Raw genomic sequence first — 21,920 nt, 5'->3', positions numbered from 1 at the left:
AGAGCATGCAGGGGCCACTATGGGGCATAATACTGTGTGGAGGGGCCACTATGAGGCATAATACTGTGTGCAGGGGCCACTATGGGGCATAATAGAGCATGCAGGGGCCACTATGGAGCATAATACTGTGTGCAGGGGCCACTATGGGGCATAATACTGTGTGGAGGGGCCACTATGGGGCATAATACTGTGTGAAGGGGCCACTATGGGGCATAATACTGTGTGCAGGGGCCACTATGGGGCATAATACTGTGTGCAGGGGCCACTATGAGGCATAATACTGTGTGCAGGGGCCAATATGGGGCATAATAGAGCATGCAGGGGCCACTATGGAGCATAATACTGTGTGCAGGGGCCACTATGGGGCATAATACTGTGTGCAGGGGCCACTATGGGGCATAATACTGTGTGCAGGGGCCACTATGGGGCATAATAGAGCATGCAGGGGCCACTATGGAGCATAATACTGTGTGCAGGGGCCACTATGGGGACATAATACTGTGTGCAGGGGCCACTATGGGGCATAATACTGTGTGCAGGGGCCACTATGGGGCATAATAGAGCATGCAGGGGCCACTATGGAGCATAATACTGTGTGCATGGGCCACTATGGGGCATAATACTGTGTGCAGGGGCCACTATGGGGCATAATACTGTGTGCAGGGGCCACTATGGGGCATAATACTGTGTGCAGGGGCCACTATGAGGCATAATACTGTGTGCAGGGGCCACTATGGGGCATACTAGAGCATGCAGGGGCCACTATGGAGCATAATACTGTGTGCAGGGGCCACTATGGGGCATAATACTGTGTGCAGGGGCCACTATGGGGCATAATACTGTGTGCAGGGGCCACTATGGGGCATAATAGAGCATGCAGGGGCCACTATGGAGCATAATACTGTGTGCAGGGGCCACTATGGGGACATAATACTGTGTGCAGGGGCCACTATGGGGCATAATAGAGCATGCAGGGGCCACTATGGAGCATAATACTGTGTGCAGGGGCCACTATGGGGACATAATACTGTGTGCAGGGGCCACTATGGGGCATAATAGAGCGTGCAGGGGCCACTATGGGGCATAATACTGTGTGCAGGGGCCACTATGGGGCATAATATTGTGTGCAGGGGCCACTATGGGGCATACTAGAGCATGCAGGGGCCACTATGGAGCATAATACTGTGTGCAGGGGCTGCTATGAGGCCTAATAGTGTTGCAGGAATGTGGTTAGTGCAGCGGAGGGGGGCCACATGTCAAATGTTTGCCTTGGAGCCCACCAATCTTAGTTACGTCACTGCATGTCTCACTGGTTATTACTTGTGGACAGAGTTTACCACAAGTGACTGCCATAATGTTAAAATGTAGAATTACTGATTTGCCATAGTTTGCCATATGCCATAGTTTGCTGCTCAGTCCTCAGTGACCTCTCTGGATCACCCCTTTAATTACTGATTATCGTCCTGATTGTCTTTTAGACATTTAATATATAGATTATTATATATATCAGTATATCGTATTGAGAATTCTAGGAGATATAGATTAAACTTCTATGTCCTTGCCTCCACTGTTATCAGACACAGATAATACATCTGCACACAAACTTTCCCCTTTGAATATACAAAGACATGTAATATCCAGCTAAACTCGGGACGCGGCTATAATCCAGTGAATACGGCAGCAGCAGCGCCTCCTTCAGGGGACATATGATAAGGTCACATGACTTCTGTAGGCGTGGCTTCAACTTCTGCACATGGTTTTCAGCTTCCGTATTGGAGTAGGTTGGTGAGAGACGCGGTACCGGCTCACTGTCGGTTGTAGTCCCTATGTAAGTAGGGGGGGGTGAGTGAAGAAAAAGAAAATCAGAATGACCTGTCCCCGTGCTCCTTTGGCGCGTTCCGGCCCCTTGCTCCGGTGTTTTCTCACGGGTCTCTTCCACCATACATTAGCATGGACCGTGCAAGGAGGCGCTGGAGCACCGTGAGAACATGAGTATGAATTGTATTTACTTTTTTCACTGCCCCCGGCCTATTTAAAGCTCAAACAAGTTTTCCATTTTTGCCTGGACAACCCCTTTAAGCCCCCTTGCAGACAACCGTATGAATGCTCCGTGTGCTATCCGAGTTTTACCTGGATAGCACACTGACCCATTCATCTCTATAGACCCCTACACGTGATCGTGAATTGTCATGTGTGTGGGGCTGCAAAAAAATTTGGAACAGGTGGTATTCCTGTCTGATTTTGTAGCCTTGTTTCTGCTATTCATTGAATGAAAGAGGACCTTCCGCTGTATTCCAGACTGACATTTTTTTGATATGAGCTCGGACCCCAACAGACACTTATCACCTATACTGCAGATAGGTAATATAAGTTGAAATCTTGGTACGATCTCTTTAATGCAACTAGTGAGAATTCATATCAGCCCTACAATTGAGTTTTGACCTCTCTTGTGGTTTAGTGCCTGTATTCTTCATTGTATAATTATTTATTATTGAATTGAATAATCCCCTCTCATATCCACAGAGGGCACACCATGTCTCAGGCCACGTTCCATGCTCCTAGGAGGAAAAGGAAGATATATGAATCTTATGAATCTCCCTTTCCCATCCCACTATCTCATGATGGTTACATGAAGGATTTCAAGATCTGTCAGGGAGAGATTATTAACAATAATGTCATTGTGAGGAATATGGAGGACATAGAGCTTCTGTATGGAAAGGTAAGAGAGTTTTTGTGAAAGTGATATTACTGGAAAATTGAGTAAGACTGGCTTCTCCTTAGGAAGGTGTTTCTAACGCACCCTCACCCATCAACTGGTGTCAGCAGCTACCAGTGCTGGAACTATACACTGTACAGAGCTGGAAGAATATACAGAAGTATACACTGTGTAGTGGCCCTGCTGATATACTGCATGTCACCTCCCATTCACGTGAATAGGAGCTGAGCTGGATTAGCGTGGCACAGCCACTACACAGTGTACAGAGCCATCTGCTTTCACCTAAATACACCTTATAGTTCTGGCACTAGTGGCTGCTAAGAACAGTTGATCATTGGGTTGCCAAAGTTGTGGATCACCACCAATGTGATATCCTAAAGATAGGCCGTCAATATTCAATCTTCAGCAACCCCTTTAAATAGTAGTATCCTGATTTAACCTTGCTGAGAATAACAATGAACACCATACTTCAGACCGTTGTGACATAGCAGCCTACAATAAAGACTACAGTTTTGTAGTCAGAAAATTTTTGAAATTCCAGTGACAAATGACAAACTCAACAAAAAGAACCTATCTGCAGAATAGCTTATCTGTTTGGTATTTGTAAGATTCTGTAATAACACCTACCCAGAATTCTGTTAGACAACACAGGGTTTTGTGAATTTTGGGGGTCATTTACACAAAGGTTTTATGAAACTTTGCAATTTTGCCCTCCCTACTTCATTTTTCATGGTTAGTCTGGCCAGCTTTATAAAAGGGCATCTTTTTGAAAAGTCACAAAAATTGTCACAGTCTCACTGCAGGGAGGTGTAAAAACGGGAAGTTACATCTCAAGAAAGAAGTGTTAGACCCAGTTCACATATACGTTCGGGTTTCCATTCGCTTTTTTATGTGGATAGGTTTCCACTCGGAGGCGGGGGGGGGCTCCCCAAATGGAAACCTTTCTGTATAAAAAAGAGGTTACCTAAGAAAACCTGCGGACCCCATAGACTATAACCGGGTCCATGTGGTATCTGCTTGGTTTACACACGAAAAATGCGGAGAGAAAAGTACTGCCTGCTTGCTGTACTTTTCTCTCTGCATATTTCATGCGAATAGGGGAACGGAATGGCCCAAAATTAGATGTGAACTGGGCCTTAGACGTAAAGTTTGTTCGAGTTGATGAAACATTGTGCAACATTTACATATTTGGCACAAGTTGCAGCAACACAGACTTCAGCATGGGTGGCTTTAAAATTCCCCTTATGATAAATCTCTCCCTCTGGGTGCTCACATTTTACAAACTATATTTACCATTACCATATAACACCTAACTGGAATTATCAAAAACAGGATGGTTATAGGAAGCCCCTCGCTGCTGCCCACTGGTGGTGTGCCTTATTTCATCTTCCTGTTTGGAGGGGCTGGTAAGTGGCTGCAGTTGAATTTATTGAGAACACATCCGGATTTGGCAAAGCTGAGTGTGTATGTGTGTAAGGAGGTTAGGATGAATAGAGAGGATAGCTATTAATAAGATATCACCACCATTAAAACCCATCGAATGGAGTTTGTGGAAGTTATATTTAAATGTAATTATTCTATAGGGAAAAAACAGATTCTTGTATTGTTAGGATAGATGATGAATATCAGACCGATGGAGGGTAAAACAAAAGGGTGCTGTGGCCTCTTTACTGCTCACCAAGCACAGCTCTGTATGTTATATAGTGGCTGTTCTTGATATGGCAGCTTAGCTCCATTCATCTGAATGGGACTGAGCTTCAAATAAGCCATGTAACCAAAAGCAGCACTCAGCTGATCAGTAGAGCTGACTGGTGGTGGATGCCTACCGATCTATTATGATTGTTCTAGCCTAATTACTATCTACCGATAAGTACTGATCTAGTCTAACTACTATAGTCTGAGGCCATACTTTGTGGGAAAAGCTGCATGTTTTTGTTTCAGATTTTGCTGTATTTGAGCAAAGCTCCTCTGCTAAATCTACTACTGGCTTTGGCTCAAAAACACAGCAAAATCTCTAACAGAAAACACAGTCTTTCCACACCTTTTTAAGGGAGTCACACTAGAACCCAGCAATGCAGATTGATAGGTTAGGGTATGTTCACACGGACTCTGCCTCAAAAACCCTTAGGATGACGCGAATCAAACTGTATTTTCACTTTCTGAATTGCTGCCTCCGTGGCTGAGATATGGCTATTTTAGTCTGTATACAAGTTAGCTTTTTGGCGCTTACCTCTTGAAGCGATAGCAGCACCTTTGTTTTTCCAAAGAGTTCATTTGTATATTGACAAAAACAACGATATCTCAGCAACAGAGGCATCAGGGAAAGCTCCCTTAGGTTAGGTTCACCTGAATCAATCTACCTATATGATGGGCCGGGTTGATATGCTGGATTTTAGAGACCAAATCCCTTTAAGTGGCTAAGTGATCCTTGCATATAGCCAGAAAACTTAGGAACTCTTCAGAAAATAGTTTGAACCACTTAGTATAAACTGTGACTTGTTGTTTTTGTCTCAAGGGATATTTTGGAAAGGGGATTTTGTCACGTAGCAGACCAGAGTACAACATTGCACAGGAGGAGTTACGGGGGCGGTGGAAAGGTAAGGTGGAGATTTTTAGTAACTATAACCAGGAGAATATTATATACAGCAGCCAACACTAAACAGTTTTCTCTTTTACAGATTCTAGAGGGACATTTCCAGTTATTTCATCCATCAAGTATGTATTTCCCGGTGATTATTTTATTATACTTAGTATATTGCACCATTTTGTAACTGGTATGTTTTGCCATCACCGCATATACTACCATACTGTTGTTAAGTCAATATACTATGTAAGCTAGTCATAGAAAAATTGTTAATCCATGAAGCAGCCAGCACAACAATAACATACCAGACTTACTAGACCATTCATGTCTGCATGTGCCTTTTTTAAAATCAGGCCATAGACATGGGATATTTAAGGCTTAAGCCCCACGTAGTGGGCTGCGGGAGAAACAACAGTGGCAATGCATCGCGGTTTTTCCTGCATCACTTTTCTCAAAGTCCGAAAAAGTTTCCTCTGCAGACTTTCTGCTTCCATTATACCTGTAGGAAAACCAATATTTACGTAGGTATAATTGACATTCTGCGATTTCCATAACTGCAACGGTTTTGGAAATCGCATCGTTTTCACATTCGCATATTTTTCTGCAATGTGTGGATGGGATTTTCTAGAATCCCATGCACTTGCATTGACTGAAAAAAGGCAGCAGTTTTTACTGTGGCGTTTACTTCACATAGAGCCCCGGCATGAAGGGGTTTGCCAGAATTACTACTCTATTGATGACCCATCTTTAGGATAATTCATTAATATCAGATCAGCAGGGGTACGCTCCCAGCACCCTCACCAATCGCTTTACTGTTTATCAGATGAGGCGAGTTAAGCATAGAAACAGGAGTGTTGTAGGAGTCACGAGGCGAACAGTGATGTATTTACATGTAGTATGCACTGCCCCTTTAATGGCTGATATTCAGGTATCTCCTATAAATGGCCAGGAGTAGATTCACATAAAATTCTTGGCATGTTGTCCATTGCTTTGTATTCTGTTTTATCATGAATAATTTAGATATTGATTTATTTTTAGGTACCAGCATCATGTTGAATGGGCCAAAGAACTTTTAAGAGGACAGAGTATGGACTCCAAGTCTATCAACAAAATCCTTGAGAATTATACCAGTCCTATGAATCTGCCTGATGAAAGAGATGAGACTGTACATTTAACAGACTCCATAGATGAGCAACAACCCGAGTCTGCGGAGAAATTAATCGCTACCAATAAAGACGATTTAATGCGAGAAGGAAATCCAGATTATGATCCACTGTCAAAATATGGTTCAGAAGAGCCTAACAACAATCACACATCCCCTGACCTAGATAAAGACGTTCTAGAAAAAATGCACTGCCATAGACATGATGACCTTATCATACATTGTGGATGTAAACCTGAAAAACAGACTGTTCACACTGAACCTGAAAGAACGAGTGTTCTGGAAGGAATGGGACATGAGTATGTCATGGTAGAAGAGGAAGCTACATCTGAAGCTGAAGACCTCAAAGATGAAGAAGTTGTAAGGAGGCTTAGAAGTATTAATGGGGTTATTCGGTTTCTAGAATTGATGGCCCATCCTTAGGCTAGGCAATCAATATTAGATCTAAGGGCTCCCACAGATCAGCCGTATGGAGACAGCGCATCCCATGAGAACCACGCTGCTCACTCACCATACAAACTGTAGCAGCAGAGTAGTCCCATATATTTTAGCGGAGGGGCAAGTATTTGCCCAACCATTATCTAAAATGTATGGCCGGTATAAGATGTGTACCCTGTCGTTTATCGTGGACCTACCACTATTTACATTGAAATAGTTTCTATGTTAGGCTAGCGCTACAAAGAATCGTGAGACATGAAATCACAATGTTACGCTAATACATGACACCTAATGATGATAAATATGGTTGCAAAGTACCGCAACCTGACAGCAGAAATTGTACCGTTCTGGATTTCTATAGGATTACATTCATTATCATTAGTTGTCACTTGAATGAAAACATTTGCAGTCATAAAGGGGTTATCCATCTTTTGCAAAAAAAAGAAAAATAACAGCAGCAAATGTAAAATAACCAAAAAAAAGCCCTGCACACTCCAACCAATTGGCAGTCCCGCACATGTGCAGTGAATAACATTCTGCTTGCGCTACACTGTAGTCGTTTTACCGGTTGAGTGGTCATTCTTGTATCTTAATGTTTACCCATCTAGAAGGTGAAGAAATTGAAGTTAGTTTGTCGCCGGAATCCATTCAGAATTTTTGAGTACCTACAGCTCAGCCACGAAGAAGTAAGTTTTATCATCTCTACTGCTTTACCTAGAATATGAATACATATTTATAATGCCTAACCTTTCCGTAATAAATTGTGTCCTCAGGCCTTCTTCTTGGTATATGCCTTGGGGTGCCTTTCCATAACTTTCAAAAAGGTAAGATGAATTGACATGGTGTTAACATTCCTTAGACTTAAAGGAACTTTCCAGAATAAATGTTGTATGCTTTGTGTGGGGTTTGCGGGGAAGTGACAAAATTCAAAGACCACCAGAGACCCTTCACACCCTGGTCTAGTGCATTAGTTTATCCAGTAGTGTTTATATCCGGAGGAGTAAATGTTACATATTCGCCTATTTAACCCCATCTGTTATCCACAGTATTCCTTATTAGTGTTGAGTGTTCGAAGCGTTTAACCCCTTGGTGTTCGGCCGATTACACGCATTCCTATGCCGGCGAGGTATTCGACGAATACTATTCGCTCAACACTATATCTTATCCTGTTCGCAGAGGTGTCTGAGGTTCTGCTGACCTTATGATTAACTGTTAACATAGAGAAAACATATGTATAATAAATATATAGGGAAAGGTTGTCCAGACAATAGAGTAACCTATATGCTGTACAGTACACTATGTAACTATATTTTATTTAGAAATGATACATGTATGCTTGTTATTCCATTTAGTATTACTATTGTTTTTTTTCCCTAGGAACCTTTAACTATATTAAAATTGTGGGAGGTTTTCAGTTCGGCACAGAAAAATTTCCAGACACGTTATATGGCGTATCACCACTTCCGGAGCAAGGGCTGGGTGCCCAAAGTGGGTCTGAAGTATGGAACTGACCTGTGTAAGTCAGTATTACTCATATTAAAGTGACCTGTTTTTATCTTCATGTAATTGTTTATTGGTACAGTATTTGCAATGGACTGCTCTGATACATTACACTTTTTTATTATTAAAGAGGACCTTTCATCAGATTGAGCACAGGCAGTTCCATATACTGCTGGAAAGCCAGCTGAATTCAGCGCACTATCGGCTTTCCCGATCTGTGCCCCAGGTAAAGCGCTATCGGTCCATAGCGCTTTACAGTCAGAAGGGCGTTTCTGATAGTCAGTCAGGAACGTCCTTCTCCACAGCAGCGCCTATCACGCTGTACAGTGTGAGTGGTGAGGAACGCCCCCTCCCCCTGATAATACTCGTCTACAGACGAGCACTGTGAGCAGAGGGAGGGGGTGTTCCCCACTCACACTGTACAGCGCGATAGGCGCTGCTGGAAAGAAGGATGTACCTGACTGACTGTCAGGAACGCCCTTCTGACTGTAAAGAGCTACGGTACCGGGACCGATGGCGCTTTACCCAGTGCAAAGTATATGGAACTGCCTGTGCCCAATCTGATGAAAGGTCCTCTTTAATGTAGAATGCAATTACAAATACGATGTATTAAAAAATTATATATATATATATATATATATATGAATTGCAAATTTTCAGCATCGAATATGGTTCTGTGGCTAGTTGTCAGTTTTTCTGAAGTCACAAAGTCTTATAGTCCACAGGTGACTTTGAGCTATGACCCAGTCTGGTCATTCTGACCACCAAAAGATAAAATTTGCACTTCTCTGCTCCCTCTCCAGGGATCTCCATGTGATCAGAATAAGAAGGGAGCACCACCACAAGGTTCAGATAGAAACTTTTCTATTTCCTATAATTTTGCTGACTGATATGAGTGGTGCAGGATTTCTGAGAAAAGAGCCAAGTAAATCCTGACAGGACTCCTAGGAGAGACATTGAGAGTCCTGTTTACCCCGCCCACACACATACAGTGATTGACAGCTCTACCTGTATCAGTATGTGGACACCAAAGCCCGTCAATCATCCTGTGTAGGCGGAGTAATAGGGACGCTCACTGTCTTTTTTGCAATTTATTTTCAGTTTTTGCCAAAAAAAAAAGCCTGTATAAAGTAGAAGTAAATAATAATGTCATTTGTTTTTCAGTGCTATATCGTAAGGGCCCACCCTTCTACCATGCAAGGTGAGTAAATATTCTAGCTTTGGTATAATTGACATCTGTACATCTATATTATGTAACCTAAAGGAGTTTTTGTAGTATTTTTTGGAGCTAGATCTTCTTGTATAACCCTTTACCATGAATGGGCGTACCATTACATCCTAACTGTGGTGTTATTACTGCAGTAAGATAGCATAAAATGTCCACGTAATGACAGGGAAAGAGGGTTTTGGTGCCGATGGGTTGTCATGGCAGCTGGAGCCCCCCCAGATTGTCAATATGTAAAGCCTATTTGATCATTCCTCGCCAAACTAAGATCAGTAAACTTTAATGAATTAACATTTACCCCTCACACACAAAATATATGAACATTTTTAAAGAATATTTTCTGATCAACGGTAAGCAAACAAATAACTATATGGTAACAACTCATAGTGGTAAAAGGAACAAAACAATGGTGAAATTGTAATAAAGTAAATCAATAAGTTATAAGTACCCCAAAAAGGTGCAAATACAAACTACAACTCGACCCACAAAAACACGCAATTGCACAACTTTGTCTATGAGCAAGTAAAAAAGCACTAGCTCTTGGAATGTACACTTTAAAAGGGGCTTCTGGCCCTAAATGAAATTTTCATACTTTGTAGGCCTACAAAAGTGGAGCGTTGTAGATCCGGGTTGAGCTATAGATGACAGCCTCAGGGGCTGCATGTTTGAGACCCCAATGTAAAACTTGGTTTAAAGGGATCCTATCATTAGAATCCCTTTTTTTCTAACACGTAGGAATAGCCTTAAGAAAGGCTATTCTTCTCCTACCTTTAGATGTCTTCTCCGCGCCGCCGTTTGGTAGATATTCCGTTTTCCATCTTTATGCAAATGAGTTCTCTCGCAGCGGGCCTTGGACAGAGCCGTACCTGCGTGTGGTCATTTTTTTTGTGGCCGCTTACACAAGCTTTTGTAGTAAGCGGCCACAAAAAAATGACCACACGCAGGTGCAGTCGGCTCTGTCCGAGGCCCGCTGCGAGAGAACTCATTTGCATAAAGATGGAAAACGGAATATCTACCAAACGGCGGCGCGGAGAAGACATCTAAAGGTAGGAGAAGAATAGCCTTTCTTAAGGCTATTCTTGCGTGTTAATTAGAAAAAAAGAGATTCTAATGATAGGATCCCTTTAACTCCTTAAGGGCATATTGAAAGGTTCTGCAGTTTTCCAAATTATGTTTCCTTATAATACCTAATACGTCTTACAGCTGAGAGTCTGCTACAATAGTATCCTGTCCTGATAGATTACTCCAGTGCAGTAGGGCAGATCCAGTGCTTTTATCAGGAGCCTGGGCTGTTTAGTACATAAAGAATTGCCTAGACTGGATACATTAAAACGGACCATCAGCTGTGAGAAACATCAGTTCTTTGGGATCTTCAGCTTCTGAATGTGAAACACCAAGAATGTTCCCATCACTATCAGTAAGGGCTCATTCACATCTGCACCCAGTCTCCGTTCTTCAGGTTTCCGTTTCCTGCACAAAACTGGGCAGGAGACGGAAACCTGCCGACATGTTTCAAGCCCATTCACTTGAATGGGCTTGAAAAGTCTCCGGCCGTGTACGCCGGTGAGCGTTTTATGCTCTCCGCGGCGAAACCGTTTTTTTAAACCGGACACAGAGTTGGACATGCAGTACTCTGTGACCAGTTTTTTTTTTTTTTTTAAACGGTTTTGCCGCGGAGAGCATAAAACGCTCACCGGTACTCACGGCCGGACTCGGCATGACAGGTGTCCATCTTCTGCATGCAGAAGACGGAAACCTGAAAACTGAGTTCAGGCGCTGGTGTGAACCCAGCGTAAGCAGATATATTGGGAATGGTGCAGAAGTGAAACTAAGTATGTGACAATGTTGCCGATCATTTTATTATACAGTAAATAATATTTATTTATCTGAAATTGGAAAATAATGTTGAGGATTATTCTTGTTCTCATCTCCTTACAGCTACTCAGTCATTGTAGAACTTGTCGATGAAAACTTTGATGGTCCTCCTCTGCGGCCTCTAACCTGGAGGTCCTTATCTGGTCTCAACAGGACAACTATGAATGTTTCTAAGGTACAAGATAAGTGCTGGTAGATATTAATGTAATCGATTGCTGGCTCTCTCTATGGGACTGTGGGATATGGCTGAACACAGATCAGACTGCTATACGTATTCACACTCCAGATCAGACATCTAAAATTATATTAGACCACTGGACTGACCCTTTAAATTAATCAGTTCTCAGACCAGAAAGTAAAAAAAAGAAAATTATATATTTACTACTCCATGTTTTCCTCACTTCTAGGCATCGCCAGACACAAAATTCTCATCCTTACACTTGTCAGTGACAGGTCATAGATGCATTGGAGGTGACTATGGGAGGTGTTAGGTTAATAAAGTATATTACATAAATATTCACCAATCTAATAGGAAACCAGGCTCTAAAATTCTCCCTAACAAACCTTGAACTGATGTTTTAAAGGTTGCAAATCCAAGATTTGCAACTTTTTATGCCAGATATCTGGAGTAGCCTTTATATCAAATCTCCCCCATTGAGTTTGGGTGTACAGGACAGATTGTCAGTGTTAGAGCATGGTTAGGAAGAACTTTACAGCCTATAAAATACATGTTCACCAAACACCCCCCTACAGAAGAACAAGAAATTGAAACACTTTAACTCTGATTGTCAGGAAAAATACATGTTCAATCTACTATGAAGCTATTTAATGAAATTTATACAGAGTAAATACAGTATAAACATTCACTGATCCTGATGTGACCGAACCCCTGCAAATGTGGCTGAGAAAATCCGCTTGTTTGCTGTACCTATAGTGGTGTCTATCGCTCATAACTGACATGTATGTGAATGTCTCGACAGGAGCTGCTGATCTGTTATTTTATTAAACCTCCGGGCTTCACGGAAAAGGACATGGACAGCCCTGAGTGTATAAAGAAGTTCAAAGTTCAGGCAAGTTTGAAGAGATGACTTCAGATAAATGAAGATTTGACCCTTTTCAATGCAAAGAATGAAATCTGCAGTCAATGTGCATTTTTTTTTGCCACATCAGATGCGACTTATGCTGTCTTTCTTCTGCTGCAGATTTTAACCAGAAATGTTGTAGATTTTCTACAGTATTTAGTACAGATTTCACTTATACTAATGACAGAGATAAAATCTGCAGTAAAATACTTTATATGCGGCCCATGGAAATTAATTTATAGATTGTATAGTATCCACCTGAGATGGCTTTGAGCTAGGGCTGGGCGATTAATCGGAAAATAACCTGCAGTTTTGTTTGGACCAAATATGTCAGAATCAGAACTGCAATTATTATAATAGAGCCCAATGTATTCACTTATAGGACTTTTGATGGATTGTGTTTTTGTTTTTTTGTTTTAAATTATTGCCTACCCTAGCTCTTTACATGTTGATCATTGGGCTTCCAGACTGGTTCTGACATTGTCTTGTGATTAGAAACCATCACTGGCACTAGACGCCCTCCTCCTCTCCGCGTTCAATGGTATTGGTAATGGTATTATTGCAACGATAGTCAGCCCCCCATAGTACAGATAATACCATTGAGAGGAGCAGTGGTGTAACTAGGAATGGCGGGGCCCCGTGGTGAACTTTTGACATGGGCCCGACGCCGAAGACCTCAACTGATCCCCTCCTACGCATTCCTGCTTGCTCTATTATGCCCAATAGTGGCCCCTGCACACAGTATTATGTCCCTCAGTGGCCCCTCCACATAATATTACCCCCCCCATAGTGGCCCCTCCACACAGTATTATCCCCCATAGTGGCCCCTGCACACAGTATTGTAACCCATAGTGGCCCCTGCACACAGTATTATGTCCCTCAGTGGCCCCTGGACACAGTATTGTGCCCCATAGTGGCCCCTGCACACAGTATTGTGCCCCATAGTGGCTCCTGCACACAGTATTGTGCCCCATAGTGGCCCCTGCACACAGTATTGTGCCCCATAGTGGCTCCTGCACATAGTATTATACCCCATAGTGGCCCCTGCACACAGTATTATGTCCCACTGTGGACACCCATAAACAATTATTATACTCTGGGGTCTTTTCAGACCCCATAGTATAATAAACGGAGACCCATGGGGAGAAAAACATAAAAAAAAAACCTCTGTTACTCATGTATCTCCCAGCTCCTACGATGTCGGACTCCGAAGTAGTTCATCTTCAATGACCTGAGTTGCAGGCCAGGGTCATGAGACGTCAGATGACTAGGCCGAAGCCTGCCCGGATCGTGGAGAGGTAAGTAACAGTGTTTTTTTTAAAAAAAAAAAAATAAAAATATTTCTTACCTCTCCTGGGCCGCCGATCATTATACTCGGGGAGGGGGGTGTCTGAAAAGACCCCCGAGTATAATGATAGCAGCGGTAGCGGCTGTCGCTGGGCCCCTAATGTCCCGGGCCCTGTGGCAGCTGCCTCTGCTGCTACAGCGGTAGTTACGCCACTGTAGAGGAGGGAGCTCGGTGCTAGGAGTTGGTTCCAATCACATGACCTAGTGTCGGAAACCAGCCCAGAAACCTTAGAGAAGAACGCAACAAAGAACCTAAGTGGGCAAAAAGTAAAAGAGTTCCTGGACCTTTAACATACACATGGAAAGCTTTTGTTGCCATGCATGCTAAGCTTAGGTTACTAATGTCATATAAACAGGGGCAGCTGTAATACAGCTGTAAGATTCAGGCCCCCTAAAGTCCTATTGAATCTAACTTAATAGTCCATTGTTTCTTTAAACTGACTGTATGACTCTGGATTCCTCTTTTGTAGGAAGTCATTGTAAACCGCTGGATTTCCTCCCGTGAGAGAATGGAACATGAAGAGCTATAAGATTATTTTACAATAAAATATTTATCAGACCTGCCTGGTGCTTTACTTGATAACCAGTTGGCCATATTTCCTTACCACTCTAGAACCTATCCAATAAATCTACATGTCTTCTTGTGATACCCAGTGTTCAGCATCTCTCTACATGCCCAACGTCAGATCTGGCTGGAATCTCTAGGCAACCCATTCTGTAATTTGGTTTATTCTGTACATATAGTCCAGGTGCCATTCGTCTTCTGACCTTTTACTGCTCAGTGTTGAAATGAAGACTGGTGTGATTCCAGTTTTCTTTGAACCACAAGTTGTAGTCAAAATAAGAAACCCGCCATTTCATCTAGGGTGATCTATCATATAGTAATAATTGCGGGATACTTCATGACACAGAGTGATATACTTAGACGCCCGGCGGGTTCTTGGTAATACAAATCTTTCTGTAAATTCCTCTTTGGTAAATGTTTTCTTCTCCTGTAGATCCAGGAGGGTGTTGATGAACATCAGGGCATACGTGTAGCAGTTCTGTTCTCTTTCATCATATCTGTAAAAGAAGTCGTGACATTTAGGCTAAAGCCCCACGTTGCAGAAACACAGCTTTTTTTGTTGCGGTTTTTTGAGCTAAAGCCAGGAGTGGATTGAGCAGAAGGTAGAAGTATAAGAACTTCCTCTATATTTCTCATTCCTTTTGTAGCCATTTTTGGCTTTGACTTAAAAAAAAACCTCAACAAAAACTGCAACAAAAAAAAAAAAAAAAAGCTGTGTTTCTGCAACATGGGGCCTCAACCTTAGGCTGGTTTTACACTAACAGGGTCTGACCTGAGATTTTGGTCTATGTGTGATCTGGATTTACCATCCTGTACCCTATGCCAGGAGATGGACTCCTAATATAGTTATCTGTGATGCTAGAAATCCCTGTCTCACTGCCAAATACTGTCCTATAGTGATTACAAGACCGTATGTAGCGGAGTGTCAGGAACTCCTAGCGTAATAGATAACTAGAATGCTAGACGGTCATCTCCTGGCATTCTGTGCACACATGGGCAGAGTCTCAGGACCAGCCTGAAGATGAAGAAGCCTGGGAAAATATCTACTGTGGAATCTTGTAGCTCGATATACCTGTGAGGCAGCCATTTCTCATTACATGAGAACTCTTCTAGATAGGAATCCCACTGGTGAATGAGGGCATATTGGTCTTGCGGCACTAGTGGTATGCTCACACACTGTTCCCAGCCAGTAGTGTCTTTGTGGGTACCAGTTTCATTGTAATGATGCACAATTCCTAGGCGGAAAAAAAAAGAAGCAAATTCCGACATATTATAAGATAAGATAATCCTTTAATAGTCCCACATTGGGGAAATTTCAGCATGTTACAGCAGCATAGTAATACAGATACAGGATAATACAGAGTAATATATTACAGACGTAGACACAGATAAGCTGAGAAGAGAAGATATACTAGGAGTCCATGGCAGCTAAGGAAAAACAGAAGAGAAAGAGGAAGACCTCATGGTCATCGTCATAATCATTAGTTCTCTGTGCGGAGTGATCTTCGTTTGGTCTGATGTAGATTATACAGCCTGGTCGCGGTTGGAAGGAAGGACCTGCGATAGTGCTCCTTCTCACACTTGGGGTGAAGCAGACGGTCGCTTACAGTGCTGCCAAGTCCCATTAGGGTCCCATACATGGGGTGGGATTTGTTCTACCGCATGGAGGTCACCACAGACAGTATCCTTCTGTCACTCACCACCTGTACTGGGTCCAGGGGGCTCCCCAGGACAGACCTGGCCCTTCTGATCAGCCTGTCGAGTCTATTTCTGTCCCTGGTTGATATACTGCTTCCCCAGCAGGCCACACCGAAAAAGATGGCTGAGGCAACCACAGAGTTGAAGAAGGCCCTAAGAAGTGTCCTCTGGACTCCGAAGGCCCTCAGCCTCCTGAGCAGGTAGAGTCTGCTGTGGCCCTTTCTGTGCAGCGCCTCCAGGTGATCAGCCCAGTCTAGTTTATTGTTGAGGAGCATACCCAGGTACTTATAGGTCCTGACTATCTCAATACATGTTCCTTGGATCTCCACCGGGGTCGGAGCACCTCTCCGTTTACTAAAGTCCACCAGATGTGTATCTACTCAATGTTACTTATGCATTGGTAATGGAGTATTCTAGTGAAAGGATCCAAAATGACACTGGGCATGTATTCTAGAGATGAATCAGATCACATCATGTTAAGAGCTTTGTGTTTACACCAGGAGGCTCTTTTCCTGTATACCTTTGACAGAAAGCTACAGTGTAACCACTGTAATAGTGTATATATATTGCTAATGGGCTACTAGTATAAGAAAAAAGTGTATACCATGAGATATATTCTCTTGGCATACAAAGGGCCAGTATGAAGCAGTATCCATTTATTGTATAGGCGTCTGCTAAACTCTTCTATACAGAGAGATATTGTAAAAAATGTATACCGGACAGTATATGTTTAGGTTTGTAATGTGAGTCAATGAACCTGCATTGTATACTTTGGACCTGCAATATAAAAATCAGGAGGAATACCCCTCGATAGGATATGTAAATCAAGCCTAGATATTACGCATGCTTCAGTTCCCTTGAGCTTTGCAACAACGCATCCAAATGAGACATTTGTTACCTTCAGCGTGTCATACACAGCCATCTTTACCTTTAGAACTGGTGATGCCAACATGGAGATCTGAGCTGCCATCGTACTCCCTAGAAGAAACAGTAAGAATACATTGGTCACTTTATTAATGACATTGAGTAATGGAACTGATAACACAAAGCCTGGTGGTAAATGACTCCAGGGACAGCACAAAGCAGTAGGACTATAGTGTTATTCAGTATTGTGTCAGAATGATGTATTCTATGAGGGTCATTGCCATATTTTAGGCTATGTACACATATAACGCTCCACACATTGAGGAAAGCTGCATTTTTGCTAGATATTTTGCTTCAGTTTTCTGAACAAAAGCCAGGCGTGCCGAAGGAAGATGTATAAGAGCTTATTTTATATTTTCTATTCCTTTTCAAGCCACTCTTGGCATTGGCTCATAAAACTGCAGCAAAATTTGCAACAAAAGTGCAATGTGTGGCCTCAGCCTAAAAATGTTTACAGCAGATGTAAGTGAAGATTTCACCATTCTCATTAAAGTAGGTAAAATCTTCAAAAGTTGCATGTACCTGAGGCCACGTGTGGATAAACTGTGTATGTTGTTGCAGATTTTGCTGTAGTTTTTTGAGCCAAAGCCAAGAATGACTACAATTGGAATGGGAAATATATAGGAAGTTCTTATAACAAAAAAGCTGCATTTCTGCAACATGGGGCCTAAGGCTAGGTTCACATGGGAACACACAGGAGTTTTTTGTACCGGATTCTGAGGCGGAGGCTGCCTCAGAATCCAGTCCACAATTCAGGTAGCCACAACTGGATGCCGGTGCAGTGCATCGGCATCCAGTTGCGGCATTCAGCTTCGGATTAGGCTCAAATGAATGGGCCTAGTCAGGAGGGAGTGTCGCAAGGCGAACATCCACGGCTCAATCAGCCGCAGAATCCGCCTGAAGAAAGGGCAGGTCGCTTCTTTTTTCTGCAAGCATTTGACTGGCTCCCATTGAAGTGAATAAGGGGCGTTTTTCTTTAGCAGGATTTTGACGCAGATTCCATATCAAAATCCTGACCAAAAAACTCCCGTGTGAACTTAGCCTAAAGGGCTTTTCTGCTCAATAGTTCTGTTTTTAAAGAGTCTCAAAATGGCGTAACAAAAAAGCCATCCAATAACTTCACTGATCCACTGCTTTCCAACTTCCCACTGGTCTCTGACACAAGAAATGCCCAGTCAGCCATTGGCTGTATCTGTGTCCTGTCCCTGAGAGGCATGTCCTGTGTATCACTTTTTTATTTTGTCATGTCATTCTGAGACTTAAAGGTTAAGGCTCCGTGTAGCGGATCGGCAACACACTGCGATTTTTCCTGCAGCAATTTTCACAGACAGTCTGCCAAGGTTTCCTCTGCAGACTTTCTGCTTCCATTATACTTGCAGGGAAATCTCTGGTGCTTCCGTAGTTATAATTGACATGCTGCAATTTCCAAAACCGCTATAGTTTTTGAAATCACAGCGTGTCCGCTGCCTGTACTTTTACACAACATGTGAATGGGATTCTCTAGAATCCTATCCACTTTGCAGGGACTGTAAAATGCTGCAGCCAAACTTCCGCATTCATGCCACATGGTGTGCTAGCCAAATGAAATTTTAATGACTTTGAATTCACTACACCTTCAGTTTTGCTGGTATCTTCCCATTCCAGAGATATTGGAGCCAATAGGCTCCATTCACACGGAGTAACGCTGGCGTTTTTTGTGCTTATTTTGTGCTTATTGTGGCACATAGCGCCGCATTTGCGCCACGCTATTTTGCGGTCGCGTTGTACGGCGCAAATAGTTTGGCTATCTCTGCATTGTCAGAGGAGGTGGCCTTCCAGCTCAGCATCATCACTATGCAGTAGGAAACGTCCCCTTCACAGTATTAGACTCAAGACTATATTAGTGTACCATCTGGGGGCACTAAGCCACAGCCCAAACCCTCCCCCCACCTGATATTATAGTGATATCAGTAACTGAAAATAAATGTGGGATGGGGGTGCTGAAAAACGGGATAACAATCCACTTCAAAAGCGCTTACCCACAGAGCCCATAGACTTCAATAGTTTCTTCCAGGTTTCCGCCTGAAAAATGCAGAGAGAAAAGTCCTGCAAGTGGAATAGGGGACTGAATCCCCAAACGGAAATCGATCACTGACGTTAATTTAGCCTTAGGCCAGTTGCAGACGACCAAGCTGCAACTGGCCAGCCGTGAATTAAAAGTTCAGGCGGCATACGGGGATGTCTCCTGTGTGCCGCCTGCTCACAGGCCGTGCTTCTGTAGCTCTTTTCACTACATGACTAGGAGCCACGGAAGCAAGGACCACAAAATAAGACAGGAATAGGACCTGTTCTATATTTTGTGGCCCGTACTGTCAGCCTGCAAACGGGACCCGACCGTGAAATGAATACTAGGACACTTGAACTAGCACACTGAACATGGCCACGGTCATATGCAACCAGCCTGAATTGTTTACTAATGGATCTTCAGTCTCCAGTGTATCTTCCTGTAGAAATCAATGAATTACTAAACTGCTATTGAACAATTATTGCACTGTTATGGGCGGATGTCTCATGCAAGAATTGCAACTATCAAAGTCTGTCACATGACTGCAAATCATTGCGCAAAGTTGCTGTATAACCAAGACCTAAGAAACGTCTAGAAACATAAAGGATTCTCCTAGATAATTCTGTAACTAGAATACAATGTATTGTACAGTAGTTATAATCATATACGGTGACCAGAACAAGCTGTAGATTTACCCCCATCTATACATCAGTTCTCATAGATTATTAACTTACCCTAGAAAGCTGCCTTTTGTTGGCCTCAGTACAAAAGAGCATTTTTCCGTGTGTGCGTTCACAAAGGGGTTGGGAATACTGACAGGAGCCAGGGCCAGGTCCCAGGAGCTCACTGCATTTTGCCCACAGATAGGGCATTGCTGAGGGACAGAGCCACAGTAAATATCTCGATCACAGTGAGTGAACTTGACCAGGCTGGGTGCTAGAGGCTGAGTGCAATCTGCTTCTTCCTGATGTCTGAACATCGCCATAGCAGCTGTCTGCCTGTGACATAAAACAGGAAGAGGGACAACACCTGAGCTGACCTCAGCAGGATCGCATTGTATCCTGGAGATATACAGCACTGACAATAGCCATGCCTGATCAGCTCACTGCAACTAAAGTATGTGCAGGGAAAGCAGCTAATGCCAGAGATAGGACACGACAAGTCAATATTAAGCTAAATTCACACAACCATGAGTGAATATTGACCTGTTGCATTAAAATTCATTCATCTCAGTGGGGGCTATTCACATGACCAATATTTTACCCGTCCATTGTAATGCACCAACAAACAAATTATAGGTTATGTTCTGTTTTTATCCATTTTCATGTGTCCCTCCAGATCCTCAAATGTATAAGGCATTTGTGAAAATGGATGGTCATGAAAAGTGTACAAGGATGGAATTATTCATTGTATAGGGTTGCAACTGTTGGACATCTTTAGATGTTGTACTTCAAGCTAAGGGCTACAGGGTGGCGTGTTGCTGGACAAAAAGTTGCACAGAAGTTATGCAATTTGTGACTTACCGTCACAAAACTTTTTTAGAGTTGTGATGTGGCTTTAAAAACAGTTGTAGACATGTCCAGTGCAAGTTGCAGGCACATGAAACTTCCATTGAAGTCTATGATTAAAAAAAAAGGTTGTTACAGTCCTTTTACAGTCACATTATGTTGCAAGTTGGAATGCAACATACTGTACAGTCACTTCGTTGTTGTAGGATTTTAATGCGATTTAGGCTAAAGCTCCACGTAGTGAGCTGCAGCAAAAAATGTCTGCAGGAAAAACCACGGTGGAAATGCATCGCGGTTTTTCCCAAAGCACTTTTCACAGAAATATCTCAGTTTTCCTCTGCAGACTTTCTGCTTGTATTATACCAATACGGAAAACGCCAGAGATCCGTAGGAATATTTGACATACAGAGATTCATACCTCCCAACTTTCGAAGAGCCGAAAGAGGGACAAACTTAGCTCCGCCCACTTTTATGTTGACTCCGCCTGTTTTCATTCATTTCTCATGTGGCCCCACACAGTATAATCCTGCTACAGTCACCTGTAAATTATATTCCCCCCCCTCCATCTCTCCCCCAGTTTCATATAACCCTTTCATCTGCCCCCAGTTTTGTTTCCCCCATCTCTGCCCCCAGTTTCATGTCCCCCCAACTCTGCCCCCAGTTTAATGTCCCCCATCTCTGCCCCCACTTTCATGCAGTTCTTTCCCCCCTTCATCTGCCCAAATGCCACGCTGTTCTCCCCCCTTCATCTGTCCCCAGTTTCATAGGCCCCTAGATTATGTTTCCCTCAATGTTTAACACAAATACTTATACTCACCTTCCAACGCTGTCCCGCTGCTCTCTCCGTTCTATCATTCCACTCAGATAGTTGTAGACCCGATGTGACTTCATCACATTGCGCCTACACATGCAGGAGCCGGAGCACAGCGTTAAAGCAGGAGCTGAGCTGTGACAGCTCCTGCTTTAATTGCCTATGAAACCGGGACATACCTCCCGCCGACCGGGACTGCAGGACAGAAGACCGAATACACAACTTATAATGTAAACGGCCATTTTCTTGTGGTCCGGGCATGTGCAGTCGGCTCTGTCCCAGGCCTAGAAAATTGAAAACCCAGGACGGAAGAAGGCATGCAGAGAGGCGGGTTCCTGAAGAAGATGGAGGCGTCGCTGGAGATTTTTCTCGCAGCATTGGGAACGCCCCCAGTGCTGTTTGAGCGCTGGGGCTCGCCCCCAGTGCTGCGAGAGATCTCAT

The 21,920-nt window shown here is 43.1% G+C and overlaps 2 protein-coding genes across 3 annotated transcripts; one reads left to right on the top strand and one right to left on the bottom strand.

Moving 5' to 3' along the window:
- Positions 1–1,738: 1,738 nt before the first annotated feature.
- TSEN2 (tRNA splicing endonuclease subunit 2) lies at positions 1,739–14,488 on the top strand. 2 transcript variants are annotated; one of them, XM_075286945.1, is made up of 12 exons: positions 1,739–1,828; positions 2,524–2,719; positions 5,232–5,313; positions 5,395–5,431; positions 6,339–6,822; positions 7,509–7,586; positions 7,674–7,724; positions 8,278–8,416; positions 9,565–9,601; positions 11,564–11,675; positions 12,481–12,570; positions 14,400–14,488. In XM_075286945.1, exons 2-12 carry the CDS (start codon positions 2,534–2,536, stop codon positions 14,457–14,459), a joined length of 1,356 nt encoding a protein of 451 aa, XP_075143046.1. In that variant the 5' UTR covers positions 1,739–1,828; positions 2,524–2,533; the 3' UTR covers positions 14,460–14,488. The 2 variants fall into 2 exon arrangements, with proteins under 2 accessions (XP_075143046.1, XP_075143047.1); XM_075286946.1 differs by having other exon boundaries at positions 12,481–12,574; positions 14,404–14,488.
- Positions 14,489–14,599: 111 nt separating this feature from the next.
- On the bottom strand, positions 14,600–20,145 carry MKRN2OS (MKRN2 opposite strand). The gene is made up of 4 exons (XM_075286952.1): positions 19,895–20,145; positions 17,121–17,170; positions 15,567–15,729; positions 14,600–14,991 (listed from the first exon to the last, which is right to left on the bottom strand). Exons 1-4 carry the CDS (start codon positions 20,143–20,145, stop codon positions 14,787–14,789), a joined length of 669 nt encoding a protein of 222 aa, XP_075143053.1. The 3' UTR covers positions 14,600–14,786.
- Between the last annotated feature and the right edge of the window lie 1,775 nt (positions 20,146–21,920).

Source organism: Leptodactylus fuscus, chromosome 9, assembly GCF_031893055.1.
Source record: "Leptodactylus fuscus isolate aLepFus1 chromosome 9, aLepFus1.hap2, whole genome shotgun sequence".
Taxonomy (NCBI): Eukaryota; Metazoa; Chordata; class Amphibia; order Anura; family Leptodactylidae; genus Leptodactylus; species Leptodactylus fuscus.
Note: the sequence above shows the minus strand (reverse complement) of the source record. Positions and strands in the feature narration are given on the sequence as shown.